This window comes from Convolutriloba macropyga (assembly GCF_964194025.1).
Source record: "Convolutriloba macropyga chromosome 13 unlocalized genomic scaffold, txConMacr16.3 SUPER_13_unloc_1, whole genome shotgun sequence".
In the NCBI taxonomy this organism is placed as follows: domain Eukaryota; kingdom Metazoa; phylum Xenacoelomorpha; order Acoela; family Convolutidae; genus Convolutriloba; species Convolutriloba macropyga.
In genome coordinates, this window is record NW_027449112.1 from 108,895 (window position 1) to 134,496 (window position 25,602).

The 25,602-nt window shown below is 36.0% G+C and overlaps 1 protein-coding gene across 2 annotated transcripts in view; it reads right to left on the minus strand.

Annotated features, from left to right (window-relative positions):
* Positions 1-25,361, minus strand: part of LOC142354790 (5'-3' exoribonuclease 2-like) — a 110,315-nt gene extending 84,954 nt beyond the window's left edge. The window contains exons 1-8 of one of the 2 annotated variants that reach the window (XM_075407165.1): positions 25,283-25,361; positions 25,088-25,215; positions 19,362-19,644; positions 14,769-14,903; positions 14,319-14,505; positions 10,826-10,986; positions 10,331-10,468; positions 7,410-7,467 (exon numbers count right to left, since the gene is read on the minus strand). In XM_075407165.1, the coding sequence (XP_075263280.1) occupies positions 7,410-7,467; positions 10,331-10,468; positions 10,826-10,986; positions 14,319-14,505; positions 14,769-14,903; positions 19,362-19,644; positions 25,088-25,215; positions 25,283-25,357 (1,165 nt within the window). In that variant the 5' untranslated portion in view covers positions 25,358-25,361. Of the gene's footprint in view, positions 1-7,409; positions 7,468-10,330; positions 10,469-10,825; positions 10,987-14,318; positions 14,506-14,768; positions 14,904-19,361; positions 19,645-25,087; positions 25,216-25,282 lie in introns of those variants that run through there. The other variant, XM_075407166.1, reaches the window with a different exon arrangement.
* Between the last annotated feature and the right edge of the window lie 241 nt (positions 25,362-25,602).

Below are 25,602 nucleotides of genomic sequence, written 5' to 3' on the forward strand. Positions count from 1 at the left end.
GCGCTATAATAGCCGGCTGAGAAGATGAGGCGGCTATTAATAATCAAAAGCGATCCTTGATAGAGAATCTAAGACGTTAAAACAATAAATATACATTAAAACCGTCAAGTAGCTCCAACTATCCTCGTCACAGCACTGGTTAAACCCGCAATAAATGGCGTTAAGTGCTAGCACAACAAAAATACCTTATACACAAGCAACACAAGACATAACCGGCAGATTGCCGGAAAATAGCCGCCGTTGATTCCAATAAGCATGATTGGGATTGAAAGAATAGAAGATATCGAAAAAAAAATTGTTCAAAAACGTTTTTAAAGACCGATTTATTTTGATGGCATTTCTTCGTAGTTGAACATACTTCTGTTTCTTAGAGAGAGGCTACAGGGGCTACTATCAATACCAATAAGCACAAGAGATGGTAACTAAGACTTATAGGAACGACGTTCAAATAGCGGGCATCTAAAATTGGACTTTATCCCGTTTCTATTTCTGACTTCAATTTTTGATTCTGCCTCTGTTCATTTTGAATTGCTTTGCTGAGCAATTGATGTTCAAATTCACTTTTAGCAGAATGAGAGAAGAGATAAACTAGCCTAGAGAAGTCAAAAAGATTTCACGCAAAATGATGAAAAAGCGGCAAAATGGTAGCGAAAAAAAGTTCGACGAAGTAAAAAAAAACATAGCAGAACAAGTCCTGACGTACAATTCAAAGAATTTTCATTGACTAAACAGAAAACTAGACCTAGAACGGATTATGAATGTATTGGGAAAACCATTTAAATCCGATCCAAAAAATCGAAAAAACAGTAAAAATCTAAGTGAAATTGCCGCATGTGAACAAAAAAACCACTAGCGAGAAAGCGAATTTTTGTTCAAATGCCGCTTTCACTCTACTTTAAAATTAGAGCGAAAAAATTTCACGCCGCAAAACCCCTCGTTTTTCGCTCCACTTCCTGTTTCGGCGTGACCAAAATCACTACTCCAATTTGACTTCAAAAATCATGAAAATGTGTGACCAGATCTTAAAAAAAAAGACAGCGCCCCAATACAATTCAAGTTCTTTGAATTGTAAAAAAAATAGGAGCGCTATAATAGCCGGCTGAGAAGATGAGGGCGGCTATTAAAAACCAGTCATAATTTTTGAAAGCAAGTAGTCTCAAAGTCGTTAAAAACTATCGATATAAAATAAAACCGTTAAATGGCTTCGATCATGCCTTATCTGTTTCAGGAGACGGGTCATTAATGAGACAAATAGACAGGACAAATAGAACAGTGAAAAAGCGCAAAATCCAAAAAATTTTAGTGTTCAAGTCATCATAAGGCAGAACATTCCCCTTGATGAATAAAAATCAAAAGTATGCAGCATTAGATCACATGTTTTAACATAAAAACATTCGTTCCACAAATTTGAGTTAGAAAACAGTGAGCACGAGTCAAAATGTCGCACGCGAGAAATACTTCAAAAAGGGTTCAGGGTCGTGGGAGAGCTGAGGGGGTCCAAAATGCCTGTTCTTTTCATATCAATCTTTTACACTAAATTGAAAATTTAGAAGATCTCTCATCTGTATCAGCACTGAGCTTCAATCCTTTTTTGAATTTTCGAGAGTAGTGACAAAAATTTAACGAGCTTACGTCAGACGAATTGCTCTCAAGCAACTGGCTTAATAATGATCATTGCTTTAGCAAGCTTAAGCCAAAGAATACTAACCTGAATGGGTATGGGGCAAAATAGTTGTGGGGATGTCAAAAAAATACCGAAATTTCCCGTTACAAGGAAATTATGCATCGAGGTTAACTTTGCCAGTGGCTGAAATGCCTCGAGCTGTCATTTATCACTTTTCTGAGAACGATAAACTGCAAATTGTATATACTCTTTTACATTAACAATTCAAACATTCAGTGTACATCAGAGGCTAATAAAACTAATACAGAGGCTAATAGAACGAAGCTTAAAGCTCTTATCGCGGCTTCACCACTTAATTTCTTTTTCCAGACAAAGAGTCAAATCGGTCAGATGAAAAAAAGAACACCCAGAAAGACAACCAAAAAAATTGCACCAAATAACGCATTGCATTTGAAAGATTTAACCAATAAAACAAAACATAAGCAGCAGATGGCCTGAATAGCAGCGAAATAGACTTCCGCGTCGTAGAATACAGAGATTGTTCAAATTCATTCTGCAGAAGCCTTTTCATTAGGGGGGACATTTATACACGTTAGTTTCTGTGACCCTAACTTAATCGAAATTAAACTTAAGTTTTCAACTTCAACAGTTACTTTGTTGCGCAAGATAAGTCTAATCAAAATCTAATCGCGCAGATGTCTTCAATACTCGTCTTAGAGTAAGAAATGATGTCATGAGTTTAAATGCTGTCAGAGAAAAGGAGAATTCATTCAAAAAAATTTCATTTTTTCATCTTTTCTATGTGAACAGTGTTAAACGAAAAAAGGCAATACACGTAGCGCAAAATAGCTTGACTCATCTAACAGTTTCGCAGTTATAGAAATTTTATCAATTCATGCTGAATTTCATTTCAACGGGAATCTTATCTGATAATAATGAGAATATAATGTCAGAAAACAGATTGGACAGCTTTGATAACTAAATTTTGTAATGTCTCAAGTTGGAGATATAAATTGACAGAATTTTTTCTAAGTTTCAAAAATGGCTCGAACTCAGAGTGCATTTTCAGTAAGATTCAAATCTATACTTAATTAAGCTTCTAAGCTTAAAGCTATTAAGCTTAACAATAATGTCAGGTAGCATTCGCTCTAATTAACTTTGATAACCTAATGCAATATGATTTAATGACCGGGCTGATCGTTTCATCCCGTTTTTGATTTTGATTTTGCTCTGTTGACAGTGGCCGCATTCACTACATTGCGTAATTCAATGCGTGAAAGAAATTAAAGAAAATGCCGCAAGTGAACAAAACACCACTAGCGAGAAAGCGAAATTTTGCTCGTATGCCGTTTTCTCACTCTAATTAAAAAAAGAGAAGTTCACGCCGCCAAACCACTCGCTTTTTCGCTCCACTTCCCGTTTCTCCGTGAGCAAAATCACCGCTTCAATTTGACTACAAAAATCAAGAAAAGAAAATCGAAGCCGCTCAAAAAGATAGGTAAAAAACTTTCAGCGATATATTAATAAAGGTTGTTTATATTCATTCTGCAGAAGTTTTAGAGAGCAAAAGTCATTGATAAAGAATCTGCTGAAAATTCATTGCGAATTGCGACTTCGAAACAACTACTGGCAAAAACCTTTCACAACAGTTAGTTTTCATTCAAAAGAGGCAGCCAATTGACAGAAAAAACGCCAAAAATGTTTCTATGGCAAACCGATAAAAAGAAAAAATTAAGGACAAAGTAGAAAGTATTTTCGGTAAAAAAAAACATTTAAACATTTGAACAAAAAATATGCACAAAATGCTCTTTCCCATCAACTATTTGACAAGTACTGGTTTTTTTCAGGCACATAACCCCTAGCACCTGGCAAATACTTATTAAAGAACATAACGCAAAGAACCAAAAAAGAACCAGAAAGAATTAAGAAATCTGAGTTTCAATAGCATCTTTTAGGAGCAAAACCTAAAAAATATCGCCAAACTAAAGATTGGCCAACAAAAACTATAGATAGATGCTTAAACTGAGCAAAAAAAATTAAAATTAAAGACAAAAATTGGTCAAAACTGACTTGAATTTACTCATTATCTTTTTAAAAAACAATTAAAAAAAACAGCCAGTAGCTAGCCGGAAAATAGCCGCGATAGACGCTTGTGGCCTACCATGAATCGAAACAACTGAAGAAGATTGACAGATCGACCACCAGCTTTCTAATAGACCACCAGACTTTTGGGTTAGATTCGGACTGTCACTTTTTTAAGACATATTTGCTCTACACGGAAAAAACCCTAACGGAGCATTTTCAAATTAATATTCAAAATTAAAAATCAAGACTCTATTACTCAGGAATTAGGGCATATAAGTTTGGCACGACTTGGATGCGCACTATTGACCTTTAATTAGAAAACGTTCTTAGAATTCAGAGTTCCATAAGTGAGTTCATAAGTTTTTTTTAGTGAGATAAGTAACGCAATTGAATTAAAAGCAGAAATGACGTCACCAACACAATTTTAACTGCAAAGTAGTAAAATTCACTCAAGTCATTGAAAAAGTCAGTTACAAGAAGTCAGGCTAAGACGAAACAAAAATCTGTTAGACGAAGTAAAAAACATAGCAGGACAAGTCCTGGCGTAAAATTTAAAAAAATTTTCGTGGACTAAACGAAAAACTATACTTACTACGAGTGAATTGGGAAAAACATTTCCAAACAAAATCATAAAGAAAAATTTTAATAGAAAAATATTGCCAAAATGCCGCATGTGAACATAAAAAATAGCGCGGAAATGAAATTTAGTTCAAACAAAAAACTAGACCTAGAATGAGCTACGTAAGGATTGAGAAAACCATTTAGAAAAATCTTATCCAAAAATCTGAAAAAACAGTAAAAATCAAAGTGAAATTGCCTCATGTGACAAAAAAACTACCAGCGAGAAACCCATTTTTGTTCAAACACCGTTTTCTCACTCTACTTTTAAATAAGAGCGAAAAAATTTTACGCCACAAAACCACTTGCTTTTTCGCTCCACTTCCTAATTCAGCGTGACCAAACTCACTACTCCAATTTGACTTCAAAAATCATGAAAATGTGTGACCAGATGTTAAAAAAGACAGCGCCCTATACAATTCAAATTCTTTGAATTGTAAAAGAAATTAGGAGCGCAATAATAGCCGCCTGGAATTGCTGACGAGGCTATTAACAACGCTTAGAATATTAAGCAGCAAATATTGACAGGACCTCAAAACGAGCTCCTGTATCTTGACATGATCACATAATCTGCTCATAATCTGACCGATACAACTCAAATCCATCGAAATGACGTAATAATACAAAGTAATGTCAATTATATTGGTGAAAGTCGAAAACTGTCAGGATTAGCGGTCAAAGTTTAACATCGGACATTAAGATCAAAAATAACTTTATAAACTAAGAAATTTAAGCCCTCATCGGAACTCAATTTACAAACCCTAACATAGCCGACAGATTGCCAGAAAATAGCCGCGATAGACGCTTGTGGCCTACTATGAATTGTAACAACTAAAGAAATAAAATTGACAGATCGACCACCAGCTTTTTAATAGACAACTAGACTTTTGGGTTAGATTCATACTGTCACTTTTCTGAGACATATTTGCTCTACAAGGAAAAAAACCCTAGTGGAGCATTCTCAAGTTAATATTCAATATTAAAACTCAAGACTCTATTACTCAGGAATTAGGGCATATAAGTTTGGCACGACTTAGATGCGCACTATTGACCTTTAATTAGAAAATGTTCTTAGAATTCAGAGTTCCATACGTGAGTTCATAAGTTTTTTTAGTGAGATAAGTAACGCAATTGAATTAAAAGCAGAAATGACGTCATCAACACAATTTTAACTGCAAAGCAGTAAAATTCACTCAAGTCATTGAAAAAGTCAGTTACAAGAAGTCAGGCTAAGACGAAACAAAAATCTGTTAGACGAAGTAAAAAACATAGCAGGACAAGGCCTGGCGTACAATTTAAAAAATTTTTATGGACTAAACGAAAAACTATACTTACTACGAGTGAATTGGGAAAAGCATTTCCAAACAAAATCGTATACAAAAATTATAAAACAGAAAAATATTGCCAAAATGCCGCATGTGAACATAAAAAATAGCGCGGAATTGCATTTTAGTTCAAACAAAAAACTAGACCTAGAATGAGCTATGTAAGGATTGAGAAAACCATTTAGAAAAATCTTATCAAAAAGTCTGAAAAAACAGTAAAAAACAAAGTGAAAATGCCGCATGTGAAAAAACCACCAGCGAGCAACCCATTTTTGTTCAAACACCGTTTTCTCACTCTACTTTTAAATAAGAGCGGAAAAATTTTACGCCACAAAACCACTTGCTTTTTCGCTCTACTTCCTAACTCAGCGTGACCAAAATCACTACTCCAATTTGACTTCAAAAATCATGAAAATGTGAGAACAGATGTTAAAAAAAGACAGCGCCCCTATACAATTCAAATTCTTTGAATTGTAAAAGAAATTAGGAGCGCAATAATAGCCGCCTGGAATTGCTGACGCAGCAATTAACAACGCTTAAAATATTAAGCAGCAAATATTGACAGGACCTCAAAACGAGCTCCTGTATCTTGACATGATCACATGTCTGCTCATAGTCTGACCGATACGACTCAAATCCATCGAAATGACGATAATATGAAGTAATGTCAATTAAATTGGTGAAAGTCGAAAACTGTCAGGATTAGCGGTCAAGGTTCAACATCGGGAATTAAGATCAAAAATAACTTTATAAATTAAGAAATTTAGGCCATCATCGGAACTGAATTTACAAACCCTAACATAGCCAACAGATTGCCAGAAAATAGCCGCGATAGACGCTTGTGCCCTACTATGAATTGAAACAACTAAAGAAATAAAATTGACAGATCGACCACCAGCTTTTCAATAGACAACTAGATTTTTGGGTTAGATTCGGACTGTCATTTTTATGAGACATATTTGCTCTACAAGGAAAAAAACCCTAATGAAGCTTTCTCAAATTAAAATTCGATATTGAATTAAGTTTGGCACTACTTGGATGCATACTATTGACCTTTAATTTGAAAATGTTCATAAAATTTAAAGTTCCATAAAGGAGTTCAGAAGTCATTTTTTTTACTGAGGTAAGTAACGCAATTGAATTAAAACAGAAATGACGTCACGAACACAAATTTTAAATGCAAAGCAGTAAAATTCACTCAAGTCATTGAACACTCCAACAAAATTACCGATAAAAAACGCCCCACCAATACTCCTCTTCGGGTCGTAAAAAGACAGCGCCCCAATACAATTCAAATTCTTTGAATTGTGAAATTCTTTGAATTGTAAAAAAGAGCTTTAATATTAGCCGTTGAGAGGAAGACGTCGGGTATTGAAAGCTTGATACGTCTTTATACGGCGAAGTACTAAGTTTTGCAATTCTTCGAAATCTATCTGAAAATTGTATCCACATATTTTAAAAATGATAAAATAACTTGAGTGGGATAAATGATTTTTATGTAAAATCATTTTTACTAAGGCAGAGTCGAGTAATCGGCAAACACAACTTCTAACTATAATGACGTATAAAAATTTGTACGACCTTCTATGGCACCGTACTAAGTACTAAGCTTCGTAAGTCTTAGTAAGTTTACAAAGTTTTGTCTAAAAGGGGCAACCTGGGTTAAAACTGGCTCAATTATTCCTTTCCATATTTCACTAGCGGAAATTGAAGTTCGAGTTACTAAAAAACAGCTAGTTTATCTAGTTGGGACTAACCTTTCATGATCAGTTGGACTCTGTACAAATTGGCATACCCGTTGTCCGACAACCAACCCTGAAAAAATTCAACATTGTCTAACATATTCAAATTCTTTACAATTCTTACTCCACCATTGATGCTTGGAGTGAAAGATTGTAGAGAGCAATCACTACTATTTGAATACAAATCAAAAATTTTCGGTAATTAAATTAACGCAAGTAAACAGTTCCACACATACCTTGTTGAAAGAACCATTGTGAAAATACTCAATGAAAACATTCATCACTCTTTATGTTTTTCAACACTTTCGAAATCGCTTCCTTTTCCCGGGTATATACGGCCGTATATATTTGATACTTATATATCTTTAGGATGTTAATCAGTGATCCCTATACATTTCAGATCTTGAAACAATCGTTCGAACTCGTACAAAGTGACTGCAAGATTCCTTACAAGATTCCTTACAAGAATGTCCAGACAATTTCTAGACAACAAAATTCAACATCAACCCTTTATGAATAGGCTGGAATTTCCCCTCCCAAGTTATAATTCCTGATTATTACAAATAACTATTTTGGAATGTCTGTGGATGACTAGTTCCACTGCTGACAGCCTAAGCTTTTGTTCACATGAGAAAGGAAACCGATTCACATGTTACATTCCATTTTATGCGATGGATAGTTGTCTAATAATAAGTTGATATCCTTTCTTCCCACTGAAACTAGTCATTAGCGTCTAAGGAATAACATAGCTGGCAGATTGCCAGAAAATAACCGCAACAGATTCGTAGATCGGCAGTCTAAAAAAAAAACAGTAAAAACGACAGACCAAAAAAATATCATTTCATTGAAGGTTGATCTGTTATATTTTGATTTAAAATCTGTATAAGTTATTGCTGCCTCTATTAGCTGATCTGAAATAACCTTCATTTAGAGTGACACACACCCATTTGACCTTATCTCTTTGAATTAAAGTAAATAAAAGTCAATTTCAAAGTGAGGAAGTCATTTTTGAGAGTGAGGTAAGTCAAGTGTGACCAAAAATTTAATCACGCGAATGAGCAAAAAAAACTCGCTCCACTAAGAGCGAAAAAGGACGTCGCGCATGCAATTCAGTTGAAATTGCATGAACGAATGAACAAAAAGTGGCTGTGACGTCATATGGTCGTAACAAAAATCATGACGACGAAATAAAAAAACATAGCAGGACAAGTCCTGACGTACAATTCAAAGAATTTTCATTGACAAAACAGAAAAAATAGACCTAGAATGGACTATGAGTGAACTCAAAAACCGTTTTAAAAAATCAGAACAAAAAAATAAGAAAAAAACAGAAAATCAATATCAAAATGCCGCATGTGAAAAAAACCCCTAGAGAGAAATGAAAATTTAATTCAGACAAAAAACTATGCCTAGAATGAGCTGTGAATGGATTGGGAAAACCAGTTACAAAAAAAAACCGATGAAAAAAAAGGAAAAAACAGTAAAAATCAGAGTGAAATTGCCGCATGTGAACAAACCACTACCGAGATACCGAATTTTTGTTCAAACACCGTTTTCTCACTCTACTTTAAAATTATAGCGAAAAAAATTCACGCCGCAAAACCACTCGCTTTTTCTCTCCATTTCCTGTTTCGGCATGACCAAAATCACTACTCCAATTTGACTTCAAAAATCATGAAAAAGTGTGAGCAGATCTTAAGAAAAAACATAGCCGGAAGAATTCCGGAAACGACTCGAAGTGAAAATCCATTTAAACGCGATCCAACTACTCATCAAACAAAACGTGCCTTCACTAATTTATGATTATCTTGAAACAAAGTCATCAAACAAAAAAAGACAAAACAACAAAAACAAATCCGTTAAAATATGATAAAAAATCTCATCAAATTTCGTTAAAAATTGAGATCCCGAAAAAACTATCTCTGCCAAAATAACTTCATCAAAACAACTAGTACTTACAAAAACCACTTTATGTGAATTTTGGAAAATATACTTTAGGCTAAATTATGAAAAAAAAAGCTCTTAAAAACAACTTTCACAGAAAAACTGGAAAAAGTTACTAAATTTTTTAATATTTCAAAAAACATATAAATCCAAAGAAAAAATCCCTCCAGCCAACAGGGTATCCAGATGCTCGCAAAACAATAGGCAAGTCATAATAGGCAAAGAAACTTAGCTAAAAACAGAAAAAAAAAAACGAAAAACTGCAAAAAATTAAGAAAAATAGTTCCAATTTTCGCCATTTTTTGTCATATTTCTCAACAAAAAAATGATTCTTACCCACAAAATTGTAACCAATTGTTATCATAATATTGCTCAAGTAGAAGGGGTTTCTTCAATACCCATTTGAGCCAGTAAAACAAAATAATCGTTAAAAAACGCAAAAATTAGCCCGAAAATCAGCAAAATACATTAAAAACCTCCGAATTATCATAAATTTCATATGATTTTCCAGAAACCTTCAAACCACTACCGAAACCAGCCTAAAATTAAAACAAAATCATAACCAAACCTCTTAACGAAAATAAATTTAAAAAAATGCTTTAAAAAGCCCCACGTTAACTAAAAAATTTCGCTCGCTTAGAATTTTTTTTCACACATCAATTTCTCGCTCTCTCAAAAACAGCGGTTGAACAAAAACCACTCTCTTTTCGCTCCGCTCTTCACTTTTGTTCAGCACCAAAATCACTCCAAATTTTTTCACGCGTTTCATTTCCCGCTTCAAAAATCACTCCAATAAAATTGATTAAAAAAAGGACTTCTCCAATACTCCTCTTCGAGTCGTAAAAAAGACAGTGCCCCAATACAATTCAAATTCTTTGAATTGTAAAAAAAGCAAGAGAAGGCCAATAATAGCCCCAGCTATCGCTGTGCGGCTATTAAACATCTACTGATCCGTGTTTTTTTAGTTGAACAGTTGAGTGCAGTAAATTGACCTTAGTCTCGTAGATGACATTATGGTAGATACGGATGAGTCGGTCAATAGCACCCTCTCTGATCTCCAAAGAGGGCAAGTGAGGTAGAAAGTCGTTGCCCACGAAGAAACACATGAACACCCAGTCGTCTATTGCACGCTATAACACATCACACAACTTACCCCATTGTGAACAAGCAAACGAGATCAGCTTTCAAACGAATGATTGTTGACAATTTATTTAGAAAGTTTACTTTCTCTCCCTATGGATTATACATCTAATTGTATAGTACACCCTCATAATGGTATCTTATAATGCAAATTGCTGGTACTGACCATTTATTAGGCTGCGGAAATCATCAAACGCTACTACGCACATTAGTTTGTTCATACAGGCTTATGAAACACCAAGCTTATGAAATTTTATTCACCGGATGAAAGGAAACAGAGCCAAGGGGTTCTATTTCATTTTAAGCGTTAAATTTCGCACACCATTTTGTGTTCATTTCTATCCCACCTCTAAATCCCACTTGAAAGGGAGTGAGTGGTTGACCAGCTCTTTCTCGAGACACTCCCTCAGCACATTAAGGCGGACGAAGATGAAGTTAACCTCAGAGGCCTCTTCTGGTTCTGCGTCCTGATCAGGTGGAGACCCATCACACTCTTTTAACTCGTGCCCTATAAATGATACGATCAAAACCAGCTCAACATTTACGCAGCAACATTTATGAAGAACAACACCTGCGCTTGGTCCCTTCTTAGAAACCATATCAAACACCCTATATTGTTCTTGTCATTGAAGTTTGATATCCCAACATGACTTGATTTTAACTGACAATTACTATTTTGAAAAACTCGCGTTTAGTTTTAAGGCAGAATGAAATCACTCAGCTCAGATTTTTTTATTTCTACTCAAAAAATTAACAAAGATTCCTCAGTTAATAAACAAAACCTCATTTAAATGATTTTTTATCTGACGATACTCAACTAAACTGCTCGCCTGCATTCCGTAAAAATCACAAAAAAATGGATAAGGGCTAGATCATTAATTGATTCTATTACAATGAGTTACAATGATATTTGGGATCTATTCTGTTTTTGTCCCTGGTGTTTTTTATGCCCCAGTTACAAATTATGTATTGTTATATACCAAGTAACTATATAAAAAAATTAGCACGTGCACCTGGGGGCGTAAAAGATAATATATACACATGCCCACTACGCTGGGGCCCAAAACAGAATAGATCCAATATTTGCATAAGTAGCTCAACATTAGTAACTCAGCTTTGACGTCCTTTAGTGGTACAATATTATCCAGAAATGATGGCAAGAACGAAAACAATTCAGCCCTCACAAACTTATTATTCACACTAACTCAGTTGATGAGTGATCAAAGAACAATCAAAACACTACCAACTATTCCATTGTAGTCTGGTTCAGCCGGAGTAGAGGGGTACTTCAAAAAAGCGCTAATAAGGAAAATATTTGAGCTTATTACAAAATCTTATACCATTACCAAATATAGTTTAACCAATTTTGGCACACTTTTGATAAAACGCATAGTAGTAAAGTGCTACCAATTGAATGGAACTATTTAGATTCTGTAAGAAGACAATTCAGATCACATAAAATAAGGAAATCAAGACTGGAAACTGAAAATCACTAGAAAAGTCAAACGGTGATCAACCGAAAAGTCAATCAAGATGATCAATCGAAAATTTGATCAATGGAAAAATAGCATTGAAAAGGATCTAGAGAATTGTTACAAACTTTGTTTAAGAGCAATTGAAAAGCTTCGAGAGTTCAAAACAAAGTAGGAACTTCCATAAATTTTTTTAAAAATCTTTACCAAAGTTACAAAAGACAGCAATTTTGCTGATAGAGCGTTCGGCTCAAGAGAGGAAAAACCTAAATAAAAAAGTTTAGCCATACAAAAGAAAGGAAGGAACCCAAAGGTGAAGAGGTCATTAAAAAAGTAAGTTGTCAGAGAAAATCGATTCAAAGAAAAAGACCAAAGAGTCAAATAATCTGCTTCAAACTTTTTGATAGCAATTCAAAATACTCAAAACACATGATTCAAAAAATTTAAGCATAATCATAAACATAGCTGGTAGACTGCCAGAAAATAGCCGCAATAGCTTTGTAGATCTGTAGTCTCAAAAAGATAGTATAAGGAAGAGACCAAAAAATTCCTTTTTTTATTAAACTCTGAGATGTTGTTTTTATTAATAATTTGTTTATCCCAATGCTACTTCTATTCACTGCCCTTGAATGACCTTCAATTGGAGTGAAACAAAATCACTTGACCTTATCTTTTTGAATTAGAGCGAAAATTAGTCAATTTAGAGTGAGGAAGTCATTGAGAGTGAGGTAAGTCACGTGTGACCAAAAAAGTTTTTCACGTGAAAGAACAAAAACTCACTAAGAGTGAAAAATGACGTCACGCACACATTTCAATTAAAATTGCATGAACGAATGAACAAAACGCAGTTTTGAAGTGACAACGGTAACAAAAATCTTGACAAAATAAAACATAGCCGGCAGATTGCCGGAATAGCTGCGAAATAGACTTGCGTGTCGTAAAATACAGATGGAAAAGACACAGAGGTTAGTTGATAGAAGTTATTGCCGCCGCCAATAAAACTTACAAGTTTAATTCAAAGGTGGCTTTTGGGTGCACAAAAATGTTTCACTGCCGCCGCTCGAACGGCTGATCTCCTGATTAACAGCCAGTCGCCTTAATCACTCGACTGCCGGACCACACAAGCTTTGTTCTTACAATCAACTTTGTTTTAGCAACAGACAACTTCTGAATAACTGCAATTTAGGTCACGCAGAAAGCCTGAAATCAAGCGCGAAAAACCCTTTAAGCAGTGACGAGACAGAATGTTCTAGAACAGATGTAGAACAAAAATGGAGCGTCAGACGACGAAACAAAAAACCATGAGCACCGCAATATAGCTACGCTCGACTTACAGCTTCGCAGCTATAAAACGAGAAGGTCAATAATAGCCTCAGCTATCGCTTGCGGCTATTAAAAAATTCAATAAAACAGAACCGACTAACATCGGAAGAATTGCTCTGGAAAAACTAGTGGGCGCTCGAATTTATTGCAGCCTGCTTCAGTCGGAGGCGGGGGCATCAAGTCATTAGAGGTTATTGGTGGTTATTATATACCACTACTAAAATTTAAACTGAAAAATTACTGAACGGCAAAAGTAAGTAGGCACCTTCTATTTTTACGAAGTAAACATTGAATTTTTGAGGCAATATTACTCTAATTTTACATCAAATTCAAAACAATTTTTACATCATTAGTTTCCTACCCTAGTCCTCTGAATCCCCCACTAGTCTAACTATGAATTTCAGATACAACAACGGCAACTTACCAGAAATCCCAATGTAAGGAAGATGAACTTCATCATAGTTTCGCAGTAAGAAAATTGTAACAAAATGTGATGTTCTCAAGTTTGTTCAACTATGATTTGAACATCTATGAGTTTGCGTTAAGCATTAGAGAGAAAAATTTGCGACGTGTGATTTCGTCGCAACTTTCTTTTTACTGTGCAACTTGGATGAAGTTCTTCAACTTTAGAGTGGGTTTTCTAGTTGGCGTTGCGTTTTATATGAATATCCTAGTGTAGGCGATCAATGGTGTATAAATTGTTTTTGAAAATTGATTCAGAGTTGGAGTAGTATTGCCTCAAAAATTGAATTTTTAATTCGTAAAAATAGGGGGTTCTAACATACTTTTGCCGTTCAGTGTACTCCAATTTCCCAGAACTTTCATTAGGGAACTGCCGCCAATTGAGTTCAGCTGCTGACACTTGTGAATGGGAGAGAAATTTAGATCACAACAAACGAAGACAAGGGCGTAAAAGTCACTAGAAGACCAACACGTTTCCAATAATTGCTTCAAACTTCGAGATTAATTAATAAAATTCAGCTTGTCTCATCTCTCTGTCTAAAACTCAATACTTCAGAGTAAGCACCATTCATTGTAAACTAACCAACTTGTCCGCAGAGTTCACAAGGTCGCGGCTTGTTAGGTTTGAACTCCTCCCTGATAATTGTGAAATGTGGCTCATGTGTGGCTAGTCCCAGCATGATCAGGTCTGCATCTGCTCCACAGAGACAGTGGTGTGTGTTGGGATCGTGGTCCGGCTGAGCTCTCTGTCGTCGAATGTAGTCCATGATCTGCACAAGCAGCAAAGTGTCTAATTAACCAGAAAAACTGAATCTAATTTTAAAACTTTGGGTATCACCACTCACGTTGTAATGTAGATTAACGCGCGGATTGAAGCGTTTTGCCGTTCCAGTGATTTTATAATCCAGAAATTTCAGAAAATTCAAATTCGTTCTTTAAATCCAACTTGGTAGAATAAGACCATCGGGAAAGAAACAGTTCCAAAAATTCGAAACTAACGTCAAAACTGAAGCTTAATCAATTTTTCATCAACCTTGTGTTCTCCTTCTCCTGGTACTTGGGCGTCAGAGAGGACCACTTGAATCTTAGCCCAACCAGGATCTGTCTCCATTCTATCATGCACATAGTAGCGTAGACACACAGCTAGTCTGTCCATAAACTCAGTTCCCTGAAATATTTCGAACAAAACCGATTTCAATTTTAGGTTGTAATGACATGGGGGCGTGTCCGGACAAATCAGTCTCAGACAAAATAGTTCAATAAAAGCAGACAAAATATTCCCGAATAACTATCAAAACAATTGTAAACAAAATTTACAAACAATAAACAAACTTAGGATCCTTTCAATAATTGCCCCTTTTGCCACTTTCCACGTATGCGCATACTATGTCAAACTGAATAGAATAAAATTCGCCTTGCTATGGCAATTAGCCGAATTGGAAAACAAAGCGAGAAGACTTTCCCACTTGAGTCGGTTGGAGCACTTTACGCACGTCGCCGCGACAACCGACCAGCGATTTCCGGATTACATCCTACAGCGCATGAGAGGCATGGCCGTGAACAGCGGTCCGCAAATGTGCTTCAACTTATATTCGGCCACTAAACTGCAGGCCAAAAAATATGGTGGAGTATAGCACAGAAAGGGGGATTCTCTACTATGTACCAAGGGGGGATTATCTACTAGGTAAAAAATAGGGAAAATTGTTGAAAAGATCCCAAACATAATCTATGAGTTAAGGTTCCGGATTCTTTGTTTTTAATTGATATGAATTAGGATTAAACCAAAAACTTGTTTCAACATACACAATTCGGCAAAAACTAAGCTGCAATCAGCTTAATATTTGTAAAATTAAGTACAATCATATGAATAACTTACAATGGCTGAATAACTTACAATAACTTACTGTCTTACAATGGCCAAAAGTTCCAGCAATCAAAGCTTTTTTGCCATCTACTAGCTACGTTCATTGTCTTGTCATTAATTTAGCTTGAAATTCTGGCCAGGGTAAGACATATAAGTTAACTGAAAAGTTTTTGCGGCCTGCTGCAAAAGTAAATTTATTTGAATTACACAGGCCAAAAGTTCAAGCTAATTTTATGAAAAGACAATGAACATAGCTGCTAGATTGCAAAAAAGCTGCGAATGCTTTGCAGCCCTAGTCGCACAAAAACATTGCAATAAGACGTTAAAAAACCAAATAAAACTTTTCTTTTATCAATCAATAATATTTTATATTTGCCGGATTTGTCCAACATTATAGATTGCTCTTGTACGCCCCCATTAAACAGGCATAACTGACTGACGCCGGGCAAGTTGCTCTCTAAGGACTGGGGAGATGTTGACTTCGTCAGTAGCTAGCCGCAGCTTAGGGAGGCTAGCTAAAGATTTATGGGGGGGGGGGGGGGGGGGAGTTGAAGGATCGAACCTGCAGTGTTACGGGTGGAATTATGTAGATGGGCGTAGACACGAGCTGGAAGGAAGGTGAACGCGTGGGATGAGGGTGAGTGGAGTCAAAGTCGGTTACAAGAAAAATCGTATTAAAAAGACCACCTGGACTAAAATAATTGCTATAAACTTTGTATCAGAAATAAAAATAAACTTCCATAGATTGATATCACAAGTTGCCCTGAATATTTAAATTTAAGTACCCAAGAGTATTGTGAGAATGAGTGACAACACTATTATTCATTAAAATGAAACCAACGAGGGAAAAAGACGTCAGACTCAAAGGACAGTCGAGGAAATTGCACACAAAAATTCAAGAGCTGAATCGCAGTGAGCGTGACGTCACAGGTCGCAACAAACTACCGAGGACCTAAAAACAGCAGGAACAGTCTCGAATTTCAATGCAGAGAACTGGATCGACTAGTGACCTAAAAGAAAAATATTTATGGTAAAAAGAGCCACTGATAGTCAACGAGTCGTATGACGCTACATAAGCAAACAAAAAAGAATGTCTTTAATTCGTATAACTAATGGTAGTGAAATGGAACAAAAATATAACCTTATAATAAAAAATTAATATACGTCACATCGATTAACGCTTTAGGGCAGATAACATTTTCAACTGATACCACAACGGTTAAAAAAGAAAAAAATTATTACTTTGTCTATGTCAATGACAGTTTATGTTGCAAAACTTAGCAGTTAGTTCAAACTACTGAAAAATTAAAACAAGCCACAATAGACTCAATGACACGCGTTATTATTGGGATTAAGAGGCGACAAAAAAGCAACAAATAATGGATAAGCTAAAATATCCACTAATAATTTTTCGAAAACAAATGGCATCGAAGTCTCAAAGTCAAAATCTTTAGTTAAACGCTTAACCAATGAATCAACCTCATTTCTGTATTCAACAAGAAGTTAATGGAGACTGCCATTTTTCAGACTATGAAAAAAAGCGACAAAAACCAGAATTCCAAAAAGCAAAATTCCAAAACCATAAAAATTTTTATGAAAACGAAGATGTCTTCGATAAAAAGCAGCCTGTCAAGAAACTAGTTTCTGATGGGAGTGAGCATCAAAAAAGAGAAAATACTATTTTAATTGAAATAAAAATTACTAAAAAGTAATTTGAATAAAAAAACAAAAATTCAATTGCTTTTTCAATTTGTAAAATTACAAAAACAAAATGAAATCAATATTTCAAGTATTCGAGACAACTTAATTGCACACAAAAAATTCGGACCAGCCAAAATAAGCACAAAAACGTCTCTAATTTCGAAATAAAACATACACAAAGAAATTAAGAAAATTTTTAACAATTTTAAGCAAATTATTGTTAAAATTCAACCAAAATAATGCTTGGTAATAAAGAACCTATTTGTAATAAAAACAAGCAATAAGCTTATATTCCGTTACAAGTAAAGGCAATAAGAAACAATAATGCGCTAAAAAATGCTACAATGGCCTTAAAACCCCAGAATTAGTTGAAAAACCATCAAATCAGCGTAAAATTCCCTTTAATTATCACAAACCTTTGAAACGCTATCAAAACAACAATATGAAAATTACAACTATAGTCTGGGATAACCTTTTAGAAAACATAGAAATTCCGAAAACAAAAAATAGCTGGAAAAAGCCGCATGCGAAAAAATTTGCTCGCTTAGCGGAAGTTTTTTCACACTTACATTTCTCACTCTGTTTCAAAAGAAGGCATGAACAAACGAACCATTCTCTCATTTCTCCCCGTTCTCCGCTCTTCGCATTTGTTCACTGATTTAACTTTTTCAAACTTTATTCAATCCCTGAACTTCCGGTTTTCTTGCTCGGCCACTTATCAAAAAAAACAGAAAACCATTCAGCCACTTCGCGTCTTGAAAACAGAAAACCATTTGAGTCTTAAAAAAGACAGCACTCCAATTCTTTGAAATGTAAAAAAGGACAGCGCCTAAATAGTAGCTTTTGAGAGGCTGACGGCGGCTATTAAACATAAATCATCTAATGTCGGAATTGCTCTTGACCGACAGGCGAGGCAATTTAATTCAGGAGCTGTAGCCTAGATAAATTTTTAAGGGTGAAAAAATGGTTTACCACGCCGGGATTGGAACAATTGGCCTCCCGCTCCCTAACCAGAAGCACTGACACTCGGCTATCAGGCCATTCCTCTTCCTATGCTCCAATCAATTTTATTTTAGCAGCAAGCTTCAGTTCGGAGCGAGAGCAAAGGAGATCACTCAAAAATGTCATTCGAGAGCGTGAAAAAGTCACTTGAGAAGTCAAAGAAGGTTCTAGAAGAAATGCGCAAAATGATCTTGGGAAAAATTTGTATAAAAAAGACAAACACGTTTACAGTACTTGCTATGAACTTCGTTCAAGAGCAATTAAAAATAGCCCGACAAGTCCTCTCCTCGGAAATTTCAGGGCAGATAGGAGTCCAATGATACAACTAACTTTATTGTCGGATTTCATTTAGACACAAAACGAGAACTAAGAACAATTGGATCCATCCCGGATGCGGCCAAGGTCTCGAAAAGTTTCAGGACCCGTCCACTCCACCGTTTCTCAGATACATTTGAACATAACCGACTAACTCCGCGCGTATTGCTCTTAAACGACCGGCTGGCTTCGTCAGTAGCTAGCCACGGTTTAGTGAGGCTAGCTTTAGCTTATTTGAAGGGGCGTGATGTGAGGGTGTGAGGGGGGTGTCAACCAATAAGAACCGCCCATCACACCGTAAGTATAAGTCTCAAAAACAGTTTCTGCGAGTCGCATGCTTGGAGACTAGTGAGCTGAAGGGCTCTAAGCGAACATGCCCAATGGGTGCTACTTGTTCATCCCGTTTTTGAGGACGAAAAGTCAAATGAGTCAGACAAAAAATCGGTAAGCAAAAAAACGAAAAATTCAAAGAAAGGCTGGCAGGAATAATATAATTGCTACAAACTTAGTTTGAGAGCAATTAATTAAAGGAAACTAAACATAACCCACTAAACGTCGGAACAATTGCTCTCGAACAACTAGTGGGAGCTCTAATCAATTGCAGCCTGCTTCAGTCGGGGGGGGGGGGGGGGCTAAATGGGACTAAGAAGTTCAATAGTGGGCTTCAAATAACCACATTAGACACACGTTTACAATAATTGCTTCTCTACGACATCAATTAATTACCAAATTATTCAAACTTACAGGAGTGATACAGTTACTGTCAAAATGTCCTGACTTTTTCTTTTCTTCTATTACAATTCCCTTCGCCGCCAATTCTGATCTAATTTTCTCCTTTAAAGCTTTCAACTCTCCGCTCTCCTTGGAAGCCCTGAATCTTCTGGATCTTTGTTGGTTCATCTTGGCTCTTGGAGCTGGCCCGTCTATGGCCATGTAAAGCAACTTCCTAGGTCTAACAATGGCCATTAGACGGTCAATGGCCTCGAATATTCGAACCATCATTTCATCTTCATCTTTCGGAGGCGCCCTGAAGTAGTACTAGTTGTATTCGAGGCAACCGACTTTTGATCTCTAACAAACAAATGCTATGCTGATTTTAAAATCATTCATTTTTTTTTCGAAATTTCACATTTAACAAGATCTCATCATTCGAGAAGCAGAGGACATCTTTCCAGGTAGTTTTTGAAAGTCAAAGGCATCTTTCCAGGCACCAGGTAGTTTGACTGTAGCTACGTGCTAAATTAAAAAAACGGCTAATGTCGAAGAAACTCAAAAAATTTAAACGAAAGCAATAAATCCTTTATCACGGGAAACAAAAACAAAAATATAATTGGAAGAAATTTGCACCATAATTTTTACGATCAAACTGACGCCAAACCCAATAAAAATGAAAACACTCAACAAAACCCAATTGAAGAAATGCGCCTATTGTTTAAAGAAAATATTTTGAATCATTCGATGGAAGAATGGCCAAAACATATTAAACATAACCGACTAAGGTCGGGCGAATTGCTCTCAAACGACTGGCGAGCGGTATGCTTTGGCAGTAGCCATCTGGGGCTTAGGTATGCGTCAAGTGGGTGAGAGAGGAGTGAGGGGACGGGGGGCCAAGTGATGGGGAGACACCTTGAAATTATCTCCTCAAACAGTTACGGTGAATCGCAAACTTGGGGACCAGCAAAGCGTAAGGCTCTAAGAGAGCTGCTCTTTATCCCGTTTTTAAGGACAAAAATTCAAATGAGTCAGACGATAGATCGGTCAACGAAAATTGCATCAAGACCACCGGACTAATATAAATGCTTAACATCGTTTGAGAGCAATTAAACAAAACTTAAAACTAGAAATTATTTCCAAGCTATGCCAGAGAAAAATGACCAACGGAAACCAATAGAAAACTACATTAATCAAAACAACGAAAACCGCCAGTCAAATTACTCCCAATGCATTCCAAAAACTATTCCTGGTGCCTCAAAAACTCTTACAATTTTTCAGAAAATATGTTTAGATGAATCAAACAAATCATATATCAAGATCAAAAAGTTTTTTTTACTCAAATTCAGGGGTAAGCTTTCCAGATCTCAGAGACGTTATTACATAATATAACTGAACAATGAAAAAAATCTTGGGCAGGTCACAAAAGAGCAGTTTCGCTGCGATTTCAATAAAATTATTCAGTGTTGTTGACTTTTTGATCAATTTTATCATTGGACTGAAACTCAAATACGAAGCTCAAACTTAGGAAACATTTGCAGCGATAGCCTTCAACTTACAAGTAGAGGCATGCACAGAAAAGACTACTCTAAAAACCAATCATTTCCTTGCCTTTGCTCATAACCCTTGAAAAAAACAGCGAATGAAGAAAAATAGCTTTTTTCATTGACCTTTTTCTATGAAATACTTTTTCGTAAACAAAAAAGAAGAATGATCATGAACGATTTTTCTACTTAGTGGCACTAGTAAAAGGCACAAATTTTAAATTTGGATAAAATAATCAATAAAACTCATCTCTGGCCTTTAAATGATATTGCTACATTCCCACGGAAGTTACCACCATATCTGGAAATTTTTCTGACGACGTATTTAGTAAACTGCACAATTTGGAACAAATACAATTCTTTATCAAAGATGCTCAATAGCCTACAAAGCTCAATCATAAATTCTACTGAAAAACTGAAAGGTTTAATTAACTTTTATTTCCATAGAGCTGACGAAAAAAGTCTCAATTTAAAAATACTAAAAAATCATTTTGTATGAAAAAAACAGTTTTCTAAAAAATGCAGCCCCATGTAATAGTAGCTTAAGCTTTAAATTAGTCTGATTTGTCAGTTCTTGGGCCCGTCACTTCACAGCTGCGTTGATTTTCTGGAATGGGTCACAATGTCTGCAACTGCACATGAAAAACCACGAACAAGAAATTAGACCTGAGTAACTCTTGATAGAGTAATTCTAGTAGATCTTACTTAGGTGAAATTTATTGAACTCGCTTATTATTGTACATGTCTGTTTCGCAATTATTTTCAAAAGATTGCTGTATCTTGTTCGAAAGCTCTACCTAGCCTTTTTCGTACGTGTTTTAGTAGTTCTATATAAACTTGTTGTCTCGCTTTTGCCATAGTAATTTTCTGAATTTACTTCTATTGGTAGATCAATATTGAAACTCTTTTTGCGAAAAGACAGCAAAAGAAGAACGTCATGAAGCTCGAAACACATTGAAATTGGTAAGATCTTGAGCTTTCCCAGTCTGGTCCCTTAATTAGTGCTCCAATCATTTAAAATCCAATTTCTAGCTTTGAGCTGGACTTTCTCAAGATTCTTCAATTCATTCTTGTTTGCACATCAGACCTGGGAAGCGTAGCTTAATACCGACATAACATAGCCCGCATATGTATTTTTGTTACATTAGACTTGGTAGAGACGTTTTGTTTCGGGAAGTAGTACGTCTTCCAGGCTTATATGCACATGCTTTCAAATAGATTTCCAGGAGAATTCCGCTGATATTACCACACCTAAATCCTTAATTAATTTTTGACTCAAGTTGTTGTCGTTCAGCGTAGAATCAAAGCTATTTTCTTTTTTGACAGGTAAAAAGTAATTATTTAATTTCATGTGTTTGTACCATTTCTCTATTCTGTCAATGTCGACATGGAGTTTTGCTGGATCGGTTGTGACAAGTTTATATTTATCAACGTAGCCAAATGGTTCACACTGTTCCACTTTCTGGGGCATGTCCACAGAAGAATTAGACCACAGTGTTTCTCGATCAAAATTTTTACCAAACCAACGTGCTTCAAAATTTTCAATTACCTATAACTTTAACCGATCAATTGTTTTTTTGGAGGAGGGACTACAAAGTAATTTCTAAAATTTTTTGGTGGTCAGGAAAAAAAACGTGAACTTTGCAAAAAACCATGACATCAAATTCGAAAAAAATGACTCCCGGAAGGAAACAGTGTAGAATAATGTTTAACATCAAACTCGAAACTTTAACTAAAACTCAACTGATCCACATTTGAATTCGAATAATCTTTTGATGGTGCACGCAACACAGAACTGTACAAAGCTACAGACATTTTGTACTTAAGACTTCTAATTTCCGTACAGTAATGTTTCTATTCTGCATTTAGACAGTTTTGGGTTCACCAAAAAAATATCTTAAAAATCGAAAAACAACTCAAAAATGAACGAAGAGAATCATCAGAAAATTGCATGCATTGCTGAACCAAATATTCTAAATACTTTTCTTCGTTATGCGCAAACAAAGATATCCAATTGCAATAACTGATAGGAATTCGGATGTCACACGTCCAATCAGTAGTAGTAGTTAAGTGTTTAGGGCTAGGCTCAAGGGTTTTTCACCCATAATACACAGTCAGAGTTTATATCAGTCTAAATTTGCAACATATTGCAATGTCCACATCTGAAGAGTATTCTCCATGCGCATTTGTTTTTTTCATTGTATGTTCTTTCGAAAAACTGTTGATAAATCTTTTGTACAGTGTTCTCCATGAGAGTAGGACCATAATATTTGTATACCGGGACAAAATAGTCAAAAAGGGTCTTCTGAAGAAAATCTCATCGGTTTTTTGTAGCCGCATTTTGGTTACAAACAATGAGAACACAGGTGATCAAAATCTATGATTTTCGTTCGTCTTTAATAAAAAAAATTAGTTCCGTTGCGCACGAAACACCGTCAGTCCCTCATACCCAGGATAACATCCTTCACCAGAATTATCATGAAAAGATTGAAAACACAAAAGGGTCGTCTACAAAGAAGACCAACTAGTTATCGGCGACAGATAGTCTGGAAGCTCGAGAATGGAGTGCCAGATTCTCGTGAAAAGACGAAAGAAGCTATCAAGAAAAATATTATGCAAGCGCGTAACACAGCCCATTTCCAAACACCTTAACAACACCTTCAGCTTCAACAAATCTTCAAGCTTGTCCCAATTCATATTAGAGGTGTTCTGAAATTCACTGGAAAGTAAACAAGTTGAATGAAATCTTTCACTCAGTCTTCACTTCAAAACCAGATTTCAGTATTGAAGACATTCAAACTGAAAATCCACATTTAACAAGTTTCTGTGTCTCCAAAATACACATCTGGGTATTTCTTAGTCTCCGAGACTTCTTACAGCTAACATCTCAACGCAACATTTCTGCCTTGAATACGATGTTCAAAAATATAAGCTTGCGCAATATTCCAAAGAGCTGGAAAATTTTGGATAGAGTTCCTCGCCCAGAACTTCTGAAGAAGATTGCCAGTATTGTTGTTGGTGGTTGTCTAAAGGAAGTTCTCTTTGAATATCTCACATAAAGAAAACAGTACGTACGAGTAGACAATGTACGCTCAGAAACTTCAGATATTACGAGTGGCATACCGCAGGACTCTCTTCGGTCCCTTCCTATTATGCATCCATTTTTGTCAACGATCTCCCCGAAGCCGTTGTTTTCAGAGAACCCTTTCTTTTTCCAGACGATTTCAAACTGCTGTCAATAGGAAAAGCCTTCTGGAACTTTCAAGCTGATCTACACGCAGTAGAGAAATGGGTGAGTCAGAACAAAATTGACCCAGCCATAGACAAATGTGCACATGTTGAGTTTAGAGGAGATCAATCTGAGCTGAAGCTTCAAAGACTTAGCAAGACTTAGGAGTTACCGTCAACAAAGACCTTTCATGGAGACCTCATGTGGATTTCAGAACTCGGAAGGCCAATCAAGTTCTGTACATGCTACGCAGGAGTTTGCACTCTGGCGTGAGAATCGGAGTTAGGCTTGGTTTGTGCAAATTGCTTTTACTGCCAGTTCTTCTTTATGGCTTCAGCTGTGCGTCACCGTCCATAAAAGACCTCACTGAGATCGAGCGTTTCCAAAGAAAAGTTGTAAAATGGATCACTGGGGTCGGAGATAACAGCTACATCAATCAGTTGAGACTCTTGAACATTCTTCCGTTGCCGGTGTTTATCCAACTCATGGATGTTTTACTTCTTGTGAAACCTGTCGATGACGAAAATTCTGATCTGATACTACATGAGGTTATAGACGATGACTGTCGACAACAGACGCACTGAGAGGTGATAAAATTAATCTGTTCTGAATTTGCAGAATAGTAAATCGACTAGCAAAGCACACTGATGGTCGTCAATCTGCAGGACTGAAAATTTGAATTCTAGATATCTTGTGGAAATTTATCAATGAAGTTTCTTTCCGAAACCAACATCTGCACGGGGCAAATAGCTTGCAATTATAACACATTCAGAAACAACAGGACATTGTTCTAATGAAGCCGATAGGGATCAAGTCCCCTCAGCTACGAGCTGAAAATCAACAACAACAACAACTTACTGTAATTGAATGAGAGGAAACGAATCAAACTTAAAAAAACAGTGGGTTGATTCGAAACCTATTGAATACAGCTAATTTAAAAAAAATTGATTCAAATATCGAATTGAGGCTGCGTTATTTGGACGTACTTGTCTTCAGGGTGGCAACATGGATGTATAATTCCATTCATATCCAAATACAGGTTGTCAAACTCGGTGTTGTTTGGATTGGCCTCGCGAATGTCAACTGGAATTCTTTCTCCTTTCGCATTACGAGGCTAAAAGGTAAAGGCGCGAACAAAAATAACGAGTGTCAATTTGTGACGTGAATACATCAAAGATTACCTTTTCCTCAACACAGTCAACAATTAGAGATGGATATTTTCGTGAAAGCCATCTGAAAAACGCTGGGACTCCCATCCAGTGAACTGAAAAAACATATTTTTAGTTTATATATATTCTGTTAACCACCCCTCCACGTTTTTAATGCCCCCAATGACAAATTATGTAGTCAGTTGTAGTAGTAGTTGAGACTTCTGAATTATGCCCAAGTGTAGTCGAGACTTTAGGGCACAGCCAAGGGTTTTCACCCTTCAGTTCATCAGTTCCTTGCCTTGAAATTAAAAATATAACAGTTTCAGAGTTCTGAATGAGGGTTGCAGCTA